General features: G+C 46.1%; 1 protein-coding gene across 8 annotated transcripts in view; it reads left to right on the top strand.

The window, feature by feature from the left end:
• Positions 1 to 20258, top strand: part of LOC116956282 (rho guanine nucleotide exchange factor 7-like) — a 90636-nt gene that overhangs the window by 6855 nt on the left and 63523 nt on the right. For 4 of the 8 annotated variants that reach the window (XR_004404978.2, XM_032977753.2, XM_076054052.1 and 1 more), the window contains exons 2-5: positions 1508 to 2473; positions 5297 to 5380; positions 9286 to 9370; positions 18321 to 18463. Coding sequence is in view for 7 of the 8 variants with exons in the window: in XM_032977753.2 (XP_032833644.2) it covers positions 2303 to 2473; positions 5297 to 5380; positions 9286 to 9370; positions 18321 to 18463 (483 nt within the window). In the remaining variant the exon portion in view is untranslated. The other 4 variants (XM_032977756.2, XM_032977752.2, XM_032977751.2 and 1 more) reach the window with 3 other exon arrangements.

The raw sequence follows: 20258 nt of genomic DNA, 5'->3' as shown, positions 1-20258 counted from the left end.
AGGATAAACTGCACGTGTGGTAAATGTTATGTTGGGCAAACAACGAATGATCAGCACGAGACTAAACATCAGAGAAATATTAATTTTTCCCAAATACAACTGTCAGCAGTAGCAGAACACGCATGCCAACAAGGACACTCAATTGATTTTGATAATGTTGAAGTTCTGTGCAAAACTAGCTACTACTGTCCAAGACTAATTAGGGAATCTATCGAAATTGAAATAAATAAAAATGACTGTAACCTTCGGATAGCTACCGCCTTAGTGCTGCGTCGAAACGAATTTTTAAATAATTCATTATTTAAATGCATGCTTACAAAGGGCAGCATACTTAAATAGGGATTATTGTTGGTAGGCTATTTTAATACACAATAGACAGGAAGGACAAGTTAAAAGGATTCGCATAATGCATAATGTACGTTGCCTCAGTAATCCCTCCCCCCATGTGGCGCAAGAGCGCAGAAGTGTGGTCACCACATCTACGCCTCTATATAAGGAATGAAACAGTTAGACTTCTCCACAAATCTGGCTGTCGCCTGATGAAGCTAGTTGTAATTACTGGCGAAACGTCATACTCAGATTGTAAATGTTGTGGCTTGGCTCTCCAACACACCGGTGTGCTGTACTAGTGACGAATTGGCATGTTCTGTTTACGCGACAACCCATTACTAGTTGGCTGTGTCGGGTGGTGGCAGGTTTTAACGACACATTTATATATTTATGCGATCTAATACAAAAAAAACTCTTATGGATGATATTGGTCGCGAAAGCCTACGTGTTAAACTGCCATTGCATTTGGTTTGGGTTTTATTGATTTGGCTCCTTCAGAACAGCTTTTTGTCTTTAGTATGTTCTTCCCCCGCACCTCCGATTAGGACGGTTGGATATATACATACACACTCTGAGCTTTACACGTGTCGTGTTGATCGCTGTGACAAACACTGTGCAGGGCATACACCATCCAGGCACCACGTGTGCAGAGAGAATCCCACTGCAGTGGCTTGAGATGGAGTTCTGTGATATCATATTTCAGGGCTGTTCTCTGACAGAATGGTGCACTGCTTGCTGTGTTTGAGTTCAAAAGGGAAATTAATTACGTGTCACGAGAAAAATTGCACAGTTTGAATATAATTTGGTAAAATCCCAAAAACATAACGTATGAATTGAACAACATGAATGTGCAGATTGCAGATACAGCAGAAGCAAAATTCTGTTTTGCATCTCCACATATAAATACTGTGTATGATGTTTTTAATCCATCGGCCAATTAGATTTTTAGACCAATAACTTACAGTAGTTTTTTGTTATTGTTTTGGTATTTTCTTTTAACCTACCTACGTGACTTTACCGAAAGATCCAAGAATACAAATATACTGTTTGACTCCTGACATTCAGACTGCCTTAAGAACTGACTGGCTGATACGTTGACTTATTGATGCATGTAACAAATCTCACTGCCTGATTCACAGCCTGACTAGATGACTGGATTGTTGTCGTGTCTATTCAGGTAGACGGAGGTGACAGCAAGAGATGTGGGAATAATACCTGGAAGAGCCACATTTCAAACACATGGCCAGAAATAAGTACAATGGATTATAGGAACCCAGTCTCAGGATCTCAATTGCGCCTTCTCAGTTCCAGGAACCCCATGTATGAAGATCTGAAATGAGTGATGTGATATTATAAATTCCTGAAACAAAACTTATTTTCCCAAGCTACTGGGATGAGGGATACCTTAATCAGATATTTTGGAACAATAGTTGCCATGTCCTGAAATTCTGGAATAAGCAATTGCCTGCAATTCCCAGCGCAGGGATTTCACCTCCATAGTCCTTGGCTCCACATTTTGGTCACAGCCGGTTGAGTCATTTTACTGCCTTGGAAAGAGGCAACCAAAGGTAAGGTCTCACAACAGCAGTTTTTGGAAGGACGCACACATTTGTCCCATTTATTGTTATTTCAAACCAGTTCGAATTAAAAAAAGGAAACTAATTCCAAAAACAACAAAAAGTCAATCAGAGACCCAGCAATAGTCTCCTTGCTCAAACAAGTGTATGCCAGTGCCCATCGCCTTCAGCGTGCTGAAGATGCCGCAAGCGCCGAGCATTTAATTGAACAAAAGTTGACGATTGAAGCTGAAGGAGGCCAGAGCGAGATTTCTGGAGGTGACAAGGGGAGAGCAAAGAGAAGAGAGCGACGGTGGTGGAACAAGGAGGAGGACGGTGGAGTCTCACGGCGGGTGACTCGGGCATGCTGGTTGGTGGCGAGGTCACGACCTTGCGAGAGTGAGCGAGAGAAAGCCATGAACTCTGCGGAGCAGACGGTGACATGGCTTATCACGTTGGGTGTGCTGCACTCGCCCAAGAAGCGCGTGTCCGACCCGGGCGCCTTCCTGCAGCGCTCCCTGCGTGATGGGCTCGTGCTGTGCCGCCTTCTGGATCGCCTGCTGCCCGGTTCACTGGAGACAGCCAAGGTAGGGGAGCACGCACCTGGCTCAGTGTGGCTATGTCGGATTTGCTAAGCCGGCAACAGTGTTAGAACAGCTCTCTCCTGAGAGGATTACTCGCGGTGAAAATCAATTACTCCTTTTTCCAACATATCCGAACCACTCGAACGCAGTACCTGCTGGTGTTTTTTTTACTGGCTATTTGCGAAGCCGAGCCTGAACCAAACTGTAATATGCAGGCCTCACAATACTCTTGAACCTCACTCGGGGCCAAGCAAGGCCTGGGCAGGGGTTAATATATTTTTTTAATTTGCATAATCTCCATGCTTCTCGTCTCATTTATTGTGTGTGACGTCAGTGGCACAGCTCGGGTTCTGGAATGGAAAATAACTGCAATGGAGTTGGAACTTTTGGGAAAAGAGGGAAAGTAATATTCAAAGTAGAAAGACACACAAGCATGTGGGCAACTCGGGAAAGGGCATCAAACTGGCACCACTGAGATGCATGACATTAATATGGGTTTTGGCAGCCTGTGCTTAAACTGGATTCTTAAGTGTAATGAGTTGATGGTTTCAGTCCCATCTCCAACGACAAAAATAACCTGCCCACCTAATATACTATAAATTAAAAACCTGTGCAAGAAAATAATTTATTCACTTGGCCTGTGAGAAACACAACTCCCGGTTCTCGTAAATCACAAGTGGCTAAAAACTGTGAGCTGGCTCAGAATTCCAATAGCCATTATGAATTCCCTCCCTCACCCATTCAATGTGAATGTTTACTACGCATATCACATTGTATCAGAGCTTTTAACTCAATTTTCGGTAAAAACCTTCCACTTTATAAAAAAAAAACCTATCTGGTTTGTTGTGCCAGGACCAGTTCAATGCAGTTTTTTTTCTTCCCGAGTATGGAAATTATGTCCTGGTTTTACTTTTCGATGTTATCTTTACAACTTCATGCTGTCTTGCAAATAAAATATAAAAATGTGGGCCAACCAGAAAGTTGATGGGGGTGGAGTGAGGAATGCAGTTTGACTACTAACCGGCCAAAGCACTTTCCACTCTCACGCACAGAAAAATGGAATATAAAAGTGACTGGCCCTCTCAGATGTTCAAGCGAGGCCTTGAACGTGCACAGCTGAGGTTCTATGTTCAAGCTCTTGCGGGGATTGGGTCTCTTGCAGTCTGTTCATAATGGCTGTATCGGGTGGGTGTAAAATTCACTTGGTGAGATTACACTCGAGGTTGTACTTTCATAACACCAGTCCACACCATAGGAATGTGGATTTTCCAGGGAGGAAAACTGACTTGAACAGGCAGTTTTGACATTGTGTTCCCATTAAATGTGGCAGCATTCGTTGAGTCGGCACGGAGCAGTGTCCATCCACCGGCACCCATCCCTGGGGTTCATCCTGGCAAAGCTCCCTAAGCGTTGACTTCCCCACAAAGTAGGGACGTTCGCACCTCGGATTAGCATGGCTGGCTACATACGGTGCGACAGAAGTTCAACATACAAAGTGAAACTGATGGGCCGAATCAACCCTCAACCGGGGTTTGAACTCTGCAACCTTCCGATTGTGAGCTCTCATTCTTGAGCTACTTGGCCGCTGTAATAATAACAACCTTGTAACAGTTGCCTCTAGAGTCTAGAGTCTAAACAAATAATCTGGTGATGCTACTTAGGCAGTGGTTCACAAACTCAACACATTTGTCAATAATAACACTCCGCGGCCTTAAAAGGTAAAATATATAATTGGCTCCGTTTCGGGCAATGGTCCTTTTTCGTAGCACATACAACAAATGAAGAAGGGCTGTTGCCTAAAACGTCGCCTATTATGGATTATATATTGTCCTTTTCAGGCCACAGCGTCATTAATGAATGTGTTGAGCTTTTTTGTTGTTGTATTTGTCGAGTTCGTGGACGAGACAGTGCATGTGTGCATTACACACGCAGGGTGGCCGATGCCATTTGATGGCAGGACCGATCCTACGATCTTCTGTGCGATGAGTTTACAACTCGCCTCTCGTGCACAGGACGAGGTGGCGCTCGGCTCGACGATACAAGGGGGGTGGGTGGGGGTTGTCAACAGCAGCACCCAGTGGCCCCGTACGGGGCCTCTTCAGAGCGGCCACGAGTGAGGAAATAAATAACAACGCGTGGGGATGTCACGCCCCTGGAAGACGCCACAGGCAGGACCCGCCTCCTTGGCAGTCAACATTCCCCTTGGCGATGCTGCTATTGTTATTGTTGCGTCGGCAGTGGTGCACAACAACAACAATGCAATCCGTGTCAATAACACTGCTGCCTCAAGCGGAAAGACGTGTCAGGTTGTGTGGTGATTGACTTTTCGGGCAATGATTTAGCATAAATGGAACCTTTGATGTATTCTGAAGAAAGGCCATTGCCGAAACGTTGCCTATCATGTTTATCCGATGAAGACCACAGTTTGACTGACGAAACGTCAGTCGTGTTGAGTGCGGTGGGGGTTTGACGCAACTGCGCAAGCGCCGCCCCCTCTGGAGGAAATTAATTAAATAAATCGTCACGATGGCGTCACCTCAATTCAGTCCGCATCTCTCGGCGTCATCACGCTCGTGCCTGACGTCATTGCGCATACGAATGGGGCGCGGTTCCCACAGGGGAACCCGGCGTGCGTGATGACGTCACTCACGAAGGCCACGCCTGTCTCCGGGTTAAAGTTCGTGCCTTCCTCCTGCCATATACAGTCGGCAGATGGCCGAGGTTTGAATTGGGACGAGTCGCGGCTGTGACTGGCTGTTCTAATTAACATTTTGTAATTTATAATCAACTTTATCATTTATATTTATCGTTGCGCTTGTAACGCAGGTGTTCCAGGAACCCAAGGCGGAGGCTGAATGCGTGAGCAACATTCGAGAGTTCCTCAAGGGGGTTTCTCATTTGCGGCTCGAGGTGAGAAGGTCCCGTCTCATTCGCGACTCATCCTCAGCAGCAGCAGCAGTAGCCTTGGTCTGTCCGCTGCTGGATAAAGGACCGCCCTTCCCGAAGCTGCCGCCATCCCCCACGATTCTGCGATTCCTTCTCTCCGTCCTTTTTGCTGTTAATACTCTTATGATGATGGTCACATAATTATTTTTTATGATTTCGTGAATTTACCTTGTTGATACTAACACTATTATTAGCATTGAGCATTAACACGTCGCCCTAATATTCCCAGAGATGCCTGAACCCTGAGAATCATCTGTGGCTTATTTTAAATACACTATACAGTACAGTATATGCATTTGACATTAACACTGAACCCTGGGAATCGCAGAGGTGCCTGAATCTGGACCAGTGAGTATCCTGCATCAACAGGGAACCCTAAGAATCACTCCATCATCTACCACTCCTGACCCCATGCCCATTTTTTAATGTTTCTCTGAATGAGAAAATCCATTGGCCAGTACTGTATAGTGTGTGCTGGCGGGAAAGTTTACGAGTGATAGTAACACTTGACACAACGTGATTTTTAGACAGAAAAATGCACCGTTGTGACTATTGGGTCGGTTCTCCCATCATGCCTTGAATGTCACATGGCTGTGAATGGCCTTGCAGGAGCGCGGTGTCAGTCCGTTGTAGAGGTTCGCGGTTCATGTTCTGCAGACCGCCCTGTTTAATGCTGCAACTGTAATCCCCTCAAAACACATAGTCTGCATCACGGTGGACGGTAAATGTCTCGTTATATTCTAAACAAGGCAATTGAGTGCCGGCATCATCGTCCACATTTTCCAAATTCGAATTATATGAAAATTACTCAATTAGCAACATCTCCCTCTTTTTTGTGAATGACTGCAGAGTGTCTGAAAAATAGTACCTTTGTAATAGCCTTACGCTATAGGAATGAGGCGAATACCAAAATAATTAAATTATGATTGTAATACTAACAGCCTGCTGGTTGGCACTCGGGCTCAAGCAAAAACATTTATGAGAGGATTAGGTATGGCGGTCGCAGACTCCAAGATTACATTTTCTACCCTAAAGAGCCTCGCCACCAGACTCGACCATAATATGTCGTTTGATCACCACGTGCACAATATCGTCAGAGCTGGCAATTTTCAAATCAGGGCTCGACGACAAATTCGGCCACTTGAGTCGTGACAACCAACATGGTAGCATGTAGCATAGTATCGATAAGGCTCGATTTTTGCAACTCCTCTATAGGACGTCTGGCAAAAACATTAGCAAGCTGCAGCGTGTACAAAATTATTTGGCACCTGTCAAGCAAGCTACAGCTGTTATGCACATTGCAAGATCCGACCATGTCTATCTGGTGCTCGCGATCATTGCACGTAAAGTTCTTGACACCTAAACCACAATACCTTGCTGATCTCGTCAATGAACATTAACCATAACACGAGTTCCGGTCATCCTCACAACAGCAGCTTTTGGCTAAGACGACCACTGCATCGTGCGCTTTTAGATGCGCTTCTGCGGCCATCTGGAACGCTCTTCCGATTATAGGAAGCCACTGGATCTATGAACTTTTAAATTAAAATTTAAAAATAATTTTATTTAGAACTGCTTTTTGTGAATAGTTTTGTGTTTAGTTAGATTAGCATGGTTGGGTACGTAAGGTGTGAAAGAAGTAAAAAATACATACAGCCATGTGTAGACCATAAGCTCAGTAGAGCTAAGATTGTGACCACATTTTATAGAGCAGCAGCAGCAAGACAATGTGATAACTGTAGTGTAACTTGTCGACCTTGGTCAAGCAGGGAGTTTTAGTTTAATATTTAATTAGAAAGCACTGATAAGCATTTTCTGTGTTGAATTGGTAAACAATATAAAGCGAGCATTGTGACGACAGATGCTGAATTGGTATATAAGGTAAGTAAAACACAATGAACTACTAAAGTACATCAGGAAGATTTCCTCTGTTCCCCCCTTGCCTCCTCCTTTTTTGCCTATATGACCTCTTGCCACGGCAGCTCTCTCGCCCACTTCAGCAGTTTTCTTGCTGTGGTTGTCTCACCTGATGAAGATTGCTTGTGTTGTGATCGAAACGTCGTGATTTGTTTTATTTTATTTTATTTCTACCTACGTGACTTTACCGAAAGAACCAGGAATAAGTATGCACTTTTTTGTTCTTTGGTTCTTTCGGTAAAGTCACGTAGAATGAGAACAAAATAATAAATTGATAAAATAAAATAACACAATAATATTCTCACGACGTTTCGGCCACAACACAAGCGGCCTTCATCAGCTGTCCTCCAGACAGTCTCGTCCCCTTCACCTGATGAAGGCCGCTTGTGTTGTGGCCGAAACGTCGTGAGAATATTATTGTGTTATTTAATTTTATCAATTTATTATTTTATTCTCATTCTACGTGACTTTACCGAAAGAACCAAAGAAGATGAATCCTTGCAGTCACGAAAGCTTTAAATCGAAAAGAATGCACTTGTTCAAGCTTTAATTTGGAGACTGGGTAAGCACTAAGCAAGCAGTGTGTCGTTTTTAATGTATGGCACGGTTAAGCATGTATGTCGTTATGAATGCCTACTCTGGGTAAGAAAAGGATATTGTCAATGTGTGGAATTGTTACGACGGATAAACAGGATGACTTCTAGCATGGGTTTAAGTAGCTTGATTGCTGATAGGATACTGAATGTTGAAGCCTGTCCAGAGTTTGCTTGCATTAACTGAATGCTGCTCAAACGAATTAAATATATGCACTCCCAGAAGGCTATGCGGCTGATGAGCACTGACGAAAATATGTATTGAATTAGTGCTCATCTTCTGTTTACTGCCCTAAGCCAGTGATGGACATTCCACTTTCCTATGGCGGAGGCAAGTTTATCTATACAATAACTAGTGCTGACTTCCCAACAAAGTGACTCCAGAGGGATGAAGTGTTGAGTCAACCTCCAACTATGAATTGAACTTGCAACCTTTCGATTACAAGTTGTTCAGGAATGCTGAGCCACCTGGTGCAATGTGGGGGTAATGAGATGTATAAAAACACATTTTTACGTGAGAGACATGTAAAGAAGGTACATTGTATTCATATTTATTTTGCATTGGTAGTGTAATGTATAGGGGAGGTGGAAGGGGTGTTTGTTTGCTTATTTATGTGGCATGGGACTTGTGTCAAATTAGCTTCCTTCCTGTCGTGGCTGTGTGTAGAGGCCATTGTATGGAGGTGATGTTGCACCAATTGCCCTTGTTGTGTGTCTATGCTGTGCTGTCTGTTGAGATGCGTCGGTGTGTACGTGTGCGCAGTGGATGTGTATTTTGTCACCTAGCGTGGCACATAAGCTGTGGTCATGTCACCATCACTTAATGGAGAGTAGTGGCTGTTAGTGTGTTTGGGTGTGTTCATTGTGGGGAGCGGTAGTGTAGCGGTTAGCGCGCTGCGCTACCAACCTGGCGACCCAGGTTCGATTCCCTCTCACGGCTAACACCAGTGACAATTATCTGAACCAGTCCTGGGCCTCCCCTAGGTTGACTCAGCCTCAAGTGAGTACCTGGTGAGACAAAGGCGGCCGGGCGTGGTGCTGGCCACCCACCCCTTCGTGTGCTGTGGCTGCCTTCATAAGTGCTCGCTAACAGCACTTGTCCCAACAGTCTCTTACAGGCTATATGGGGGATCTTTGTCTTTATGTTCATTTCATGGCCTATTGTATCATGAATAGGCCAGGGTTCTGGGTTATTTTTGCAACAATTCATTGAGTTAAGAGGGGGGTGAATGTAATGAAGGTGTACATTTGTGCTTGTACGTGTGTGTATACGAGTGTGTTTGCTCGTGTCTCTGTGCACGTGTGTATGTGAGTGAGAACGCATGTGCTTGTATTTGAACGTATGTCTGTTTCTTGCAGCTCTTCGAGCCCCATGACTTGTACAAGGGACAAAACTTTGACTGCGTTCTCAACACGCTGGTCGCACTGAATAAGGCCACAGCTGGTAAGCACAGCACACACACACACCCCTACACTAGGGTTCTTCACCTGGCGACCCGCGGTTCAGATGTAGCCCTTGGAGTGATAAATAAATATGGTTTACCAAGACCTTAAGAGATAAAAATTAGAGTGAGATGAAAGAGAGATAAGCCAGAGATAGTTACAGAGAGCTGTAGAGAAGAGATACAGTCTAGTGGCCATGTATATATTATGCATTCGTTACGCCACATGATGTTTTAAAGTATGAAACCACATTTCCCGCCAGCACTTGCGAATTGTTTTGTGTGTCCCACCGGAAAATACAGTTAAAAAACAATGCCCTAAACTGAAGCTTCAGAGTATCAGTGGACATTCACTCACAGTCTCAAACTTGGTGACATGTTAGGTGTTGTGTTGCTGGTCGGGCCACTTTGGCAATTATTTTTCCTTCTCCGAGATTGATGGTTGATGAATAACCTGCAATCTCCACTCTATTTTCCATGTCCAAAAACACATAATTACATAATCTTCAGGTATTCACTCAGTACTTATTGCTTTGACTCGCAGATGCCAGTGAGGTGGCAGTGATCTTCGGGCTGTAAGTTTAAATAAACATCTGTCAAAATTTTTTTAATATGACCATGATAACAATTGGCTGTGTGCTACTGTAATCGGAGCACTTTACTCACAATCACAAGGTCATGAGTTCGTAATCACAAGGGCAGTGATCAAGTTGCGACTCGAAATCGTCATCATAATCCTTCCATTGGTGATGAAATGAGCACTGTTTTGTGTGACGTTCACGGTGATTGTCCTCTTTATACTCATCCCTGCCATAGGTATGTGGAATTTTACAGAGCTGGCCCAATCCTGCCAAAATGTGCTATAACCCATCCAAAATAGAAGGTACAGTTGAAAGCCTTAAATAAAATACAGAGTAAGATAATAAAAAAGTCCGTAACTAAACTTTAAAGCAAAAGGAGGCATCAAATTCTTTAAGGGAAATTAACAATGAAACCTGTCTGTACAAAGTAAAGTTGTTCTCTAAGTTAGTCGAATTAGGTCTCGTCTCATTCATTAATTTAAAAAAATGTTGAGTAAAAGCTCGCCCCCACGAAAGAAGGCATAACAATACTTTACAGTATAAATTCAACGAAGGGAGTCCTACCTATAAAATCAAGACAGATATGAAAATATCAAAATGAGGGGACATACTCAAAGAAAAGATAAAAGGAAAAAAATTGTCTTGCAGAGTTTCCTGAGCTATTTGGTGCTTGGAGCCAATCTGAGGGTGGCAGAGAATTCCACATCTTAGGCGCCACACTTGAGAAGGCCCCTACCTGCTACTGCCCAACGTAGAATGGAAAATTATATAGTGAGCTAGCAGGGCCTGGCCTGAGGGCATACTCCATTAATTAATGGAGGCTCAAGCCCCACCTGACCCATCCTCAGTCGACTCTCTGACCCTACAATCATCAGCTCCATCTTGTCAGGATTCAGCCTTAGCCAGTTTTGCTGCATCCATACAGCTACCTCTTCCAGACAGTCTGTTAAGCCGGCGAGGGCTGCATCTGGGTCACCTGAGAAGGCGACATATATCTGGGAGTCATCGGCATACTGATGGCACTGTAAACCGTGCCTCCGGATAATAGCTCCCAGAGGCCTAACATAAACATTGAATAAAAGGGGAGATAAAACTGACCCCTGAGGGATACCGTGAGGAGAGGGTCCAGCAGGTGACACATGGGGACCCAAGGCCACCTCCTGGGTCGTGCCTGCAGAAATGATTCAATCCACTGTAAGGCGGTGCCTCTGATTCCTGCCAGGTGCCGTAGGCACCGCAAAAAAACCCCATGATCAATTATATCAAAAGCCGCTGACAGGTCCAACATAACAAGGGCTGAAATGCAGCCCCTGTCCATCGCCATGCGGAGATCGTCTGCCACGCAAACCAAGGTGGACTTAGTTCCATGATGGGCCCTGAAGCCTGATTGAGTGATGTCAAAGAAGCACTTGGCCTCAAGATACGACTCCAAAAGGGAAGAGGCCACCCTTTCTTTAATCTTGCCTAAAAAGGGAGATCGGGCGATAGTTAGCCAGGATATCTACATCCAGTACCGTTTTCTTTAGAAGTGGTCGCACTAAAGCCATTTTCAGAGGTTCCGGAAACACTCCTTCTGAAAGGGAAGAGTTTATCAATTCGGTCACCATCGGGATCACTAACTCAAAGGCCACCTTAAGAAGCCAGGAGGAACAGGGATCTAAATGAGAGGTGGTCCATTTCATCCCCGTAGTAGTCTGGATGAGGTCTGCAGGCAGGACTGGTAAAAATGCCTCAAATACGAGAGGAGCCCTTGGGTCCAAGCTAGGATCGGGACTAATTGCTGGGCAGGTACCCTCTCTAATGCGATTGATTTTATTAGAAAAGAACTGATGGAAATCTTTGCAGTGCTCTTCAGAAGGAGCAACCTTTATGGACGTACAGTCTGAGTGAATCAAACTGTTTACCATCCTGAACAGCTCAGAAAGGTGGTTCCTTGCCGAGTCAATTATCATGGCGACATACGTTTTCTTCGCTATGAAGATAGTTTGTGTGTAAACCCATTGACAAACTCGTAGAGTTGTTTGATCATCATCGAGCTGAGATCTGCCCCAGCATCGTTCCATTTTCCTAAGTTGTACTTAAGGGCCCTGAGGTCTCTGGAATACCAGGGGGTGCTCATGGTAACTTAAGCATGTAGACGGCGGCTAGGAGCATGGTCATCGATAGCAGATGGGAGCACTAATTTGGACAGCGGTACCACTGTCACAGTAAGAGGAAATATGGCCGATAAGGCGTCATGAAATCCAGAAGTAGTCATTAGCCTTTTGGGCCGAACCCAGCAGGAGTGGGGAGACCCTTGATCTCAGCATGAATCGCTCTGTAATCCGTCCATAGTGCGGACGAAAATTTAATGGCCCCTACTGAGACCCCCTGGGCAAATACTAGGTCGATCGTGTGGCCATGATCATGGTTTGGGCCTTGAATAAATCCCATGGAACCCATGCTATCCAAAAAGTCTCTACCCAAACTGTCAGATGGGTCATCCATCCATGCATTGAAATCTCCCAGCCCAATTGCACGAGGAAATTCCAGGAACAAAGGAGAAATCACCTCGGACAGCCGAGACATAAAATCGCCTTTGCTTCAAGGTGGTCTGTAAACAAGGGTGACATACAGGCCCTGATTATCATTCAGGGAACAATGCACGGTCATTATTCAAATGACCCAATTTTGGGACCAGGGCACATGGTACAGATGAGACCAGCCTGAAAGATCACCGCCACCCTGCCACCTTTCTTTTTACCTGGTCTGGGAATATGCAATATTGAATACCCATCTGGGACTAAATCGGCTAAAGGTTGGTCGACTCCAGGTCGAAGCCATGTTTCACTAATACAAGCTAGGTGGGAACAGCCCAAAGCAATCGTGTCACGTACTTAAAGGGCGCATTGCATGACCGATCTGGCGTTTATAAGGATACACTTCAGTACAGGCTCCTTCTTACCACTGATACCTCTATTTTGCAGCTCAGTGGAAATTTTTTTTTGGTATATTTATTATAACCCTAGGCCGATGGGGTAGGTCATCTGGGAATCTGGATCCGAGGGTCCAAAGCGGACGTGAGACAACCAAGATCTTATAAGTAGACAATAAATTGGAACCATCAATCCTCACTGGCTCCCAGATTCCAACCTCCCTACAGGCCTCCTCCATCCACCAGTCCATCCGAAATTCGTCAGGAAAAGACGGACGGAGGCTCCTAAGGACGTGAACTGAGTAGTTCATAATTGGTGATGACAAGCTTAGACAAGGCTAGCTGGTTGGAGAGCACAGCAAGCTGATCATAGGCCAAGACGGGCAGGTGTGATGGTAGGACAATCAGAACGTGATGAATACTGAAGCACCAATCAAGAGAAAAGATTAACTGGGTTTGAATCAAGGTACAGCTTAGGGAGATCCAGGGAGCAACAGCTCGGGCAGAACCTGGGAGCCGCAACTCGGGCAGATTCAGGGAGCAGTAGCTCTGGCAGAACCAGAGAGCCACAGCAAGTGGAACAGGAGCAGCAACAAGCCTGCAAGCGCCTCTCCTCACCCATCCACTGACCCAATAGTCTGAATAACAAGCGCATCAGTTTAACACGTAGGCTTCAATGACTTCAGTCAAAAAATATTAACTTGTTTTGGACAATGGCCCTTAGTCCTAGCACACAGATTGAACCCCTGCCAACTGGAAGACTTTGCTGTTTTTTCCTGGATTTTTCTTTTGCGTGTATTCACTTTAAGATGTTTCTTTGTTCATGTTTTTGTTTGTTGCGGTTGCACCCGAGTCAAGAGCCAGATGGCTCACAGGGTTATACCTAATAAATGAAACTGAAAACCAATAAATGGTTTATTCACAATGAGTTTGGTCTAAGTAAGCATGCCTGATTGTAGCACTGTGGTTTCGTAAGTGATTTGATACAAAGCACATTTCTCTCGTCAACAGCATGTGCAGTGTGCCATTAAATAATTTATTTCTTAGAGCGCACTGTTCACTTCGGGTTCTCAGGCACTCCACGTTTTCATTAAACGTGTGGCATCGGACCCTCGCGAGTGGTGGTTCTGTCTCTGCTGAATTGGAACACAAAGGGAAACGTGAGAATGTAATTTGTTTTTGCAAAAAAATTACGAAAGAGCGATCCACGCCTGGAAGGAGTGGGGGCAAGATTTTTTTACCTGTGTCATCAAATAAAATAATTTTTATTTACCCAGGAGAGTCTCAAGACTTTCAGAAGGATGCTGCTACATTGGGATGCTGGGCCAATTTCGTTTGAAATCAATGGAGCGACTTGACCCTGAGTTGAACCACGCTGTAGGTCATTCTAGAGCCGAGCCCTGAAAACACATTACAGCCCTCGGACTCTCAGCTTTTGGCAGCAGCCACTCCCCGCCCTTTGCCCCCCCCCCTCAAGTGTACAGTCATGTGCTTGTGTACACACCAATCTGAGCGCTACACACCCGTCCATCCACAAGAGGGCGAGATCACCTTTTAGCCACGTAAATACTCATTAAGATCAAGACCTACTCTCCTCACAGCTGCACTGAATCTATTTTTTTATGCGGCAGGGTAGCGCAGTAGTAACACTTATGACTCGCAGCAAGGAGGGCCCTGGGTTTGATTCCCGACTCGGACGCCCTTCTGTTGAGTTTGTTCTCTACATGTTATGAATGGGTTTCCTCCAGGTTGTACCGTTTCCTGTCATAGCTAAAATAACCATACAATGTAACTGGTATTGGCCAAACATCCCAATGCTGAAACATTACCTGCAAATTACTTAATTGGGATCGTACAGCAGCATCATCGTCCCCTACTGCGAAAATTTGGCGGGATCCTCCTGAAAAAGAGTCTTGAGACTCAGTGAGGCCTTCCTGGGTGAACACGTATAATAACAATAATGGTGATTCATACAAATTGCATTTGATGTTACATTTGGGCCTACGGAGTGAAGCAAAGTGTTTAAATGAGACAAAATGGTAATGATATGAGATTATATAAACGAGACGAAATAAACAATTCTTGAATGAAATCGATTTAATCTGACAGCCCTTTTGTCAATACACTAAAGGATAATGGCCTCCCCATGCCGTGCGGGTTGTTGGGGTTAGTTGACCGCACTTCACTACGTTGGTCAATCCGGGTTGGTGAATCCAACGAGCATAGAGATAGAGTTCAACAATGGAATTTAATGCACTGCCCTCTGCTGCCCGCAATGAAGCCCCGTAATGGACTATAGCTTTTTATGCACGGTGATCAGCAATCCTAGCACTATCCAGGCTCAAACCTGCTTAGCGTTCAAGATTTGATGAGATCAGGCACATATATGGTGATTTGATAATGGGTTTGTGAATTGAGTTGTGACCCCTGGATTGTGACAATTCGTCCGATCGCTTGGAGTGTGGTGAACTATTACTTTGCCTAATAATTAACATAGTCACAGTGACCCAGGCCCCCATAGCAAGAGAGCTAATGGGTCCCACCGAGCTCGTCCGGGTTCTTACAGGACGTGAGGTTGAGTTGACTGGGGTAGACCCCGACTTATGAATGGGTTGCGGTCCTGAGACCCTGTCGTAAGTCGAAGACAATAATGTACTGTATTTAAATGCACATACTGTCAATGTTGTAAAATGTGTTACGGTTCAACATAAAGGAAAGCATCGTTAAACTCATGAATAAGAAGAAATATTGTACATTTGTATGTCACACTAGTGTCACGGTTCAGTTCACAAGTGCGATTTAACACGTAGGCTTTCGCGACCAATATTATTCATAATAAAGGTTTTTGGGTTAGATCGCGTTTATTTATAAATGTGTCGTAACCCTCCACCACCCGACACGGCCAATCAGCAAAAAAAGTGTCACGTTGACAAAAGACAAATAATTCACTACTTCAGCCCACCGGTGTGTTGAAGAGTTAATCCACATTTACAGTTTGCTCTATATAAAACCGGGAGCAAGCGAGGGCTTTACCATTCTGGCGAATTGCCCGATGATGCTGGAAGTATTTACCAGCGAAACGTCGTACTCAAACTGAACAGGAGAACAAATAACCTCTGGAGCTCTCTAGTGGAGGCCCATCCGCTAGCAGTGGCGTGAGCGAGCAATGGCAGGGCTGTGCCTTTACTTTCTATTTACCCTTTTATTACAATCCTTAGGCCTGCCACCATGCAGTTTGTACTTTGGCGTGTGCTGATCAGTGCAATCATTAATACAATTCCACGAGAATCGATTTCAAGTTTCTGGCTTTCAGCACCAGTAATCAATTCTGAAAACACTTAAGTGTTTATCATCCATTATAGAGTTTTTTTTGGGTTAGATCGTGTAAATATATAAATGCGTCGTTAAAACCTGCCACCACCTGACAGCCAACTAGTAAGGGTTATCACGTAAATAGAACATGCCAATTCGTCACTAGTACAGCACACTGGTGTGTTGGAGAGCGAAGCCACAACATTTACAACTAGCTTCATCAGGCAACAGCCAAATTTGTGGAGAAGTCCACCTGTTTCGTTCCTTATATAGAGGCGTAGATGTGATGACCACACTTCTGCGCTCTTGCGCAAAGTAGGGGGGGGGATAATATGTTTATCAGTTATCATTTAACAACCCAAGTTTATTTCAATAATTGTCACTGTATAAACACGCCTGGGAGTAGTGGTGGCCAATTGCCACCCAGAGATTCATCACCCTAACCTCCGATTAGCACGGTTGACTACTTACGGTGCAAAAGAAGTTCAACATGCATACGTCAGATTGGTAGATTGTGTAGAGGTCATCCGTGCAAGACACCCACCTGTGAGTTTGTAGGACAGCAAATAGTTTGCTGTCCTGTCTCGTGCAGATGAAGAGCTATCCCCTTAATTAGTGTGGGTTTTTTTCTTGCACATCAGTCTCCTCCCATATGCAAACCACTGACAAAGCAAATGGCTTATCATCCCAGGCAACACCCTCCTGGAAGGCGGTTTCTTTGCAGAGAGAATCTGCATTTTTCGATCAGTGTAATCCCCTCTCGTCATGAGATCTCACAGACATTGACTGAATGGGAAAACCAACTTCTCGTGGCTTCCCATCCTACCTGTGCATACCTTTGTGTGTGTGGGCGTGTACACACGCCCTCTCACAGGAATCCGCTATCACCCTACCCACTCACCCGCCCATCGCCCATTTGCCTGCTGCTGCCGTAAAAAAAAGGTGTGGCGGTTCTGTGATTGATTGAGCGGAACCTTGCTCGCCCACCTGCTTGCTCGCCCGTCCGTCCGCCCGTCCGCCCGCCCGCCACCCGCTCACCCGCCATTTAGCCTCGGGTGCTGGGCGACGGGGTTCATTATGGACGGAACTTCCAAGAGGCGCAGGAGCAAGTCGCGCAGGAAGTCGCGCAACTCGCGAGGTACCTGGATGGGGGTCTAGACAGTCGCGGCCCCGGAAACACCACAGTGGTTGTGGCGGTGGTGGCTGTGGTCATGGTGGTGGCGGTGATCTTTGGACCTGGCTTTGAACAAAGGGAGGTGTGACCAGTGTATGTGTTCGAGTGTTTTTAAGGTGTGTATGTACACGTCGACCCTGAAGGGTTCAAATCGGCGAGAACCCTACTGAAGAACCTTGGGGAAATTTTTTTTACACTGAGGAAGACAGAGAAACGCAAGAAACCGAGGCACAGAAATATTTAACTGTCAGATAGCAGGAATGGGCGAGTGCACTTGTGAAGATTAAAGGGGGGATTACGAATTGAGTTTGCGCAGCATAAATAGCCTCATGTCCACCACTAAGTGAACACTCTCCACCGCTCTCCCCTAGTAAATCAAATTATAATAATCACCTTAGATAGTTGTGAGTTTCCTGCAGTTTTCTCAAAGGCTGTGAGTGCAGACAGAGCTCGTGGAGCTGTCCTTCACATTTTCACCTGAGCCATCGGCAGCAGCTGCCGGTGTCCTACAGTAAATAGGTGTTGTTTACAACGGGTAAACGGCAATGTGAAAACTCTTGCATGGCCGTGAGAGACACTCAGCATTGTGAAATACTGAGTCTCAAGGGTAATAATCCGTGAGACTCGTACGTGGTTTAGGGTTAGGGAGTGGGTGTGAGGGGCAGTGCAACGATTAGCGCGCTGTGCTACAAACTTGGCGACCTGAGTTCGATTTCTTCTCACGGCCAACATCGGTGTAGATTATCTGAACCGGTTTTGGGCCTTCCGTAGGTCGACTCGGCCTCAAATGAGTATCTGGTACGGTGTGTAAACATCGCCACTGGGGTGAAAAATACGGGCGGGCGTGGTGCTGACCACCCACCTCCTCGTGTGCCGTGCCAGCCTTCATAGGTGCTCGCTAAAAACACATGCACCAAATGTCTCTTAAGGCTATACTGGGGATCTGTGTCATTGTGTCCGTGTGTGAACAGACATCGAGGTGAGCGGAGAGCCAGGCGGCACTCGCCGCTCCACTCAGCGCAACAAATCCGTGGACTCTGCCTCGGTTCCCCGCTCCTCCAGCACCACGAGCCGCCCCCCACAGCGCCAGTCCAAGAGCCTGGTGAGCAGCGCGGTGAGCCGGGCAATGGGGTGATGGGAGGGGGAGGGGGGTGAGGAAGTTGAGAGTGGTGGCTGCAGTGAGTGGAATGTGGAGGGTGAGGGGGGGGCGTGCTGAGATGATGGTGAGGGATGAGTGGTGAGATCGAGTGTGGCGATTGGAGTGCTGAGATGGGATGGAGAGTTGAGGGCATGGAGTGTAGCTTGGGGGGAGCAGTCAGGGGAGTGGTGAGGAAGGAGTGTAAAGGAGGAGGGAGTGTGATGAGAGGCAGTGTCTGTGGGTCTGAGTCTTTGGCTCTCTGGGATGTTGTTCTCCTCGCCTGGTATGCAGGAGGTCGGAAGTTCGATCTGGACCCTGAAGCCTGTATATTTAGAGTTTGCACATTCTCCGAATGGTCACGTGGATTTTTTCTCTGTGTCCTCCGGTTTTTCCCTCCACATTGAGAAACATGCATTAACATTATTTATATAATGTTGGTGTAATAAATGTCCAAATTATGGTCCACTTTGTTGAGCTATCATTTGTGGCCAGGTCGCTTCAGTTAATACCACAGCCTGCTTTGCCTGGTAGGATGGGGCTGGTTTATTTTTACGTGTTTGAGTCATTTGTTTACCTTATACTTTGCACTACTATCATGTTTTTGTACTGTTGTAACATTCTTACCGGGAAATCTGTGAAAAAAGAGCTTTATAGCTAATCGGATTCCTCCAGTAGAAATATTCTTATTCTGTTAGTCTGGGTTTCTGTGAGACTATTAATCTTTGTGTGAGTCTGTGGGTCTCTGACTATGAATGTCAGTTTGAGTCGGTACAATACAATGTGGATGTATGTGTAGTGAGTCCAATTGAGTCGCAGACGTTATCTTGGGAGCAACACTATTTATTCACACAACAGCACGAACATAACACAACCTACGCTCAGGTCTCGAATGCCCATCTAACCACGCTACGGCAGAACTAGACACTGTTCGCTATCCCGGTCCAGACCACAAGCTGGGTCCCGGACAGCGTGGCTAGAGGCTTATTCTCCCTGACATGGATTTTCATAACACCAGCACACGAAAAACCCCGAGCTCCTCACGGGGCCCTCGTTATATGCTCCCGGGCTGGGGCTGGCTCCGCCCTTCGCCCCGCCCACCTTCCAGGCTCCTCGAGCTCCTTCTCGAATGTTCCCGAGAGCTCTCTGGGACCACGTGACCGCCCCTCAGCCCCCCTCCACCGGTGGCCCCCCTCCAGTATCGTCCGGTCACGTGACAACAGGTCAGCCCGAGTGTCATGCGCCAGCGTAACCCTGGCTGGCTGACGCTCCCTCTCGCTCCCTCACCGGGAGCCGGCACCCGCACACTGCTCGTGGTGCCTCCACGCTAGCCCCCGCTCACCCAACCACCGCTAGAGTTGGTACTGCAGCCCGCAACCCATGGCTGCCCGCAACCCGGGCTGCCCGCAATGACAACATTACCGGCCGTGACTTCGCAAGTCCCGGCACCACACAGTGACAAGTACAGACACTACATATGTGCTGTCTACATGCAACCGCATCTCATGGCACGGCTTACTTATGCTGGCACGTGCGGCTGACTGCGTGCGTGCGTGCATCAGATACTAGCCTGTGTGAGTACACCACAGCGTGCCCATGTCACGCCACGCCATGTTCCGTACCGCGCGTAGCGGCGTGTGCGCCCCCTCGTGTGCGTGTTAGGGGCTGTTCCATCCTCTACACGTGATGATGAATTGTGACACTTCGGTGTTGTGATTCAATTTAATATCAATTCTTCTCTTCCCACTGATTTTTTTAATCTCATTTAAACGCT

The sequence above is a fragment of the Petromyzon marinus genome, chromosome 64 (genome assembly GCF_048934315.1).
Source record: "Petromyzon marinus isolate PM22_M1 ecotype Great Lakes invasive population chromosome 64, UKy_Petmar_22M1.pri1.0, whole genome shotgun sequence".
In the NCBI taxonomy this organism is placed as follows: domain Eukaryota; kingdom Metazoa; phylum Chordata; class Hyperoartia; order Petromyzontiformes; family Petromyzontidae; genus Petromyzon; species Petromyzon marinus.
The sequence above is the reverse complement of the archived record's forward strand: the minus strand, read 5'-3'. Positions and strand labels throughout refer to the sequence as shown.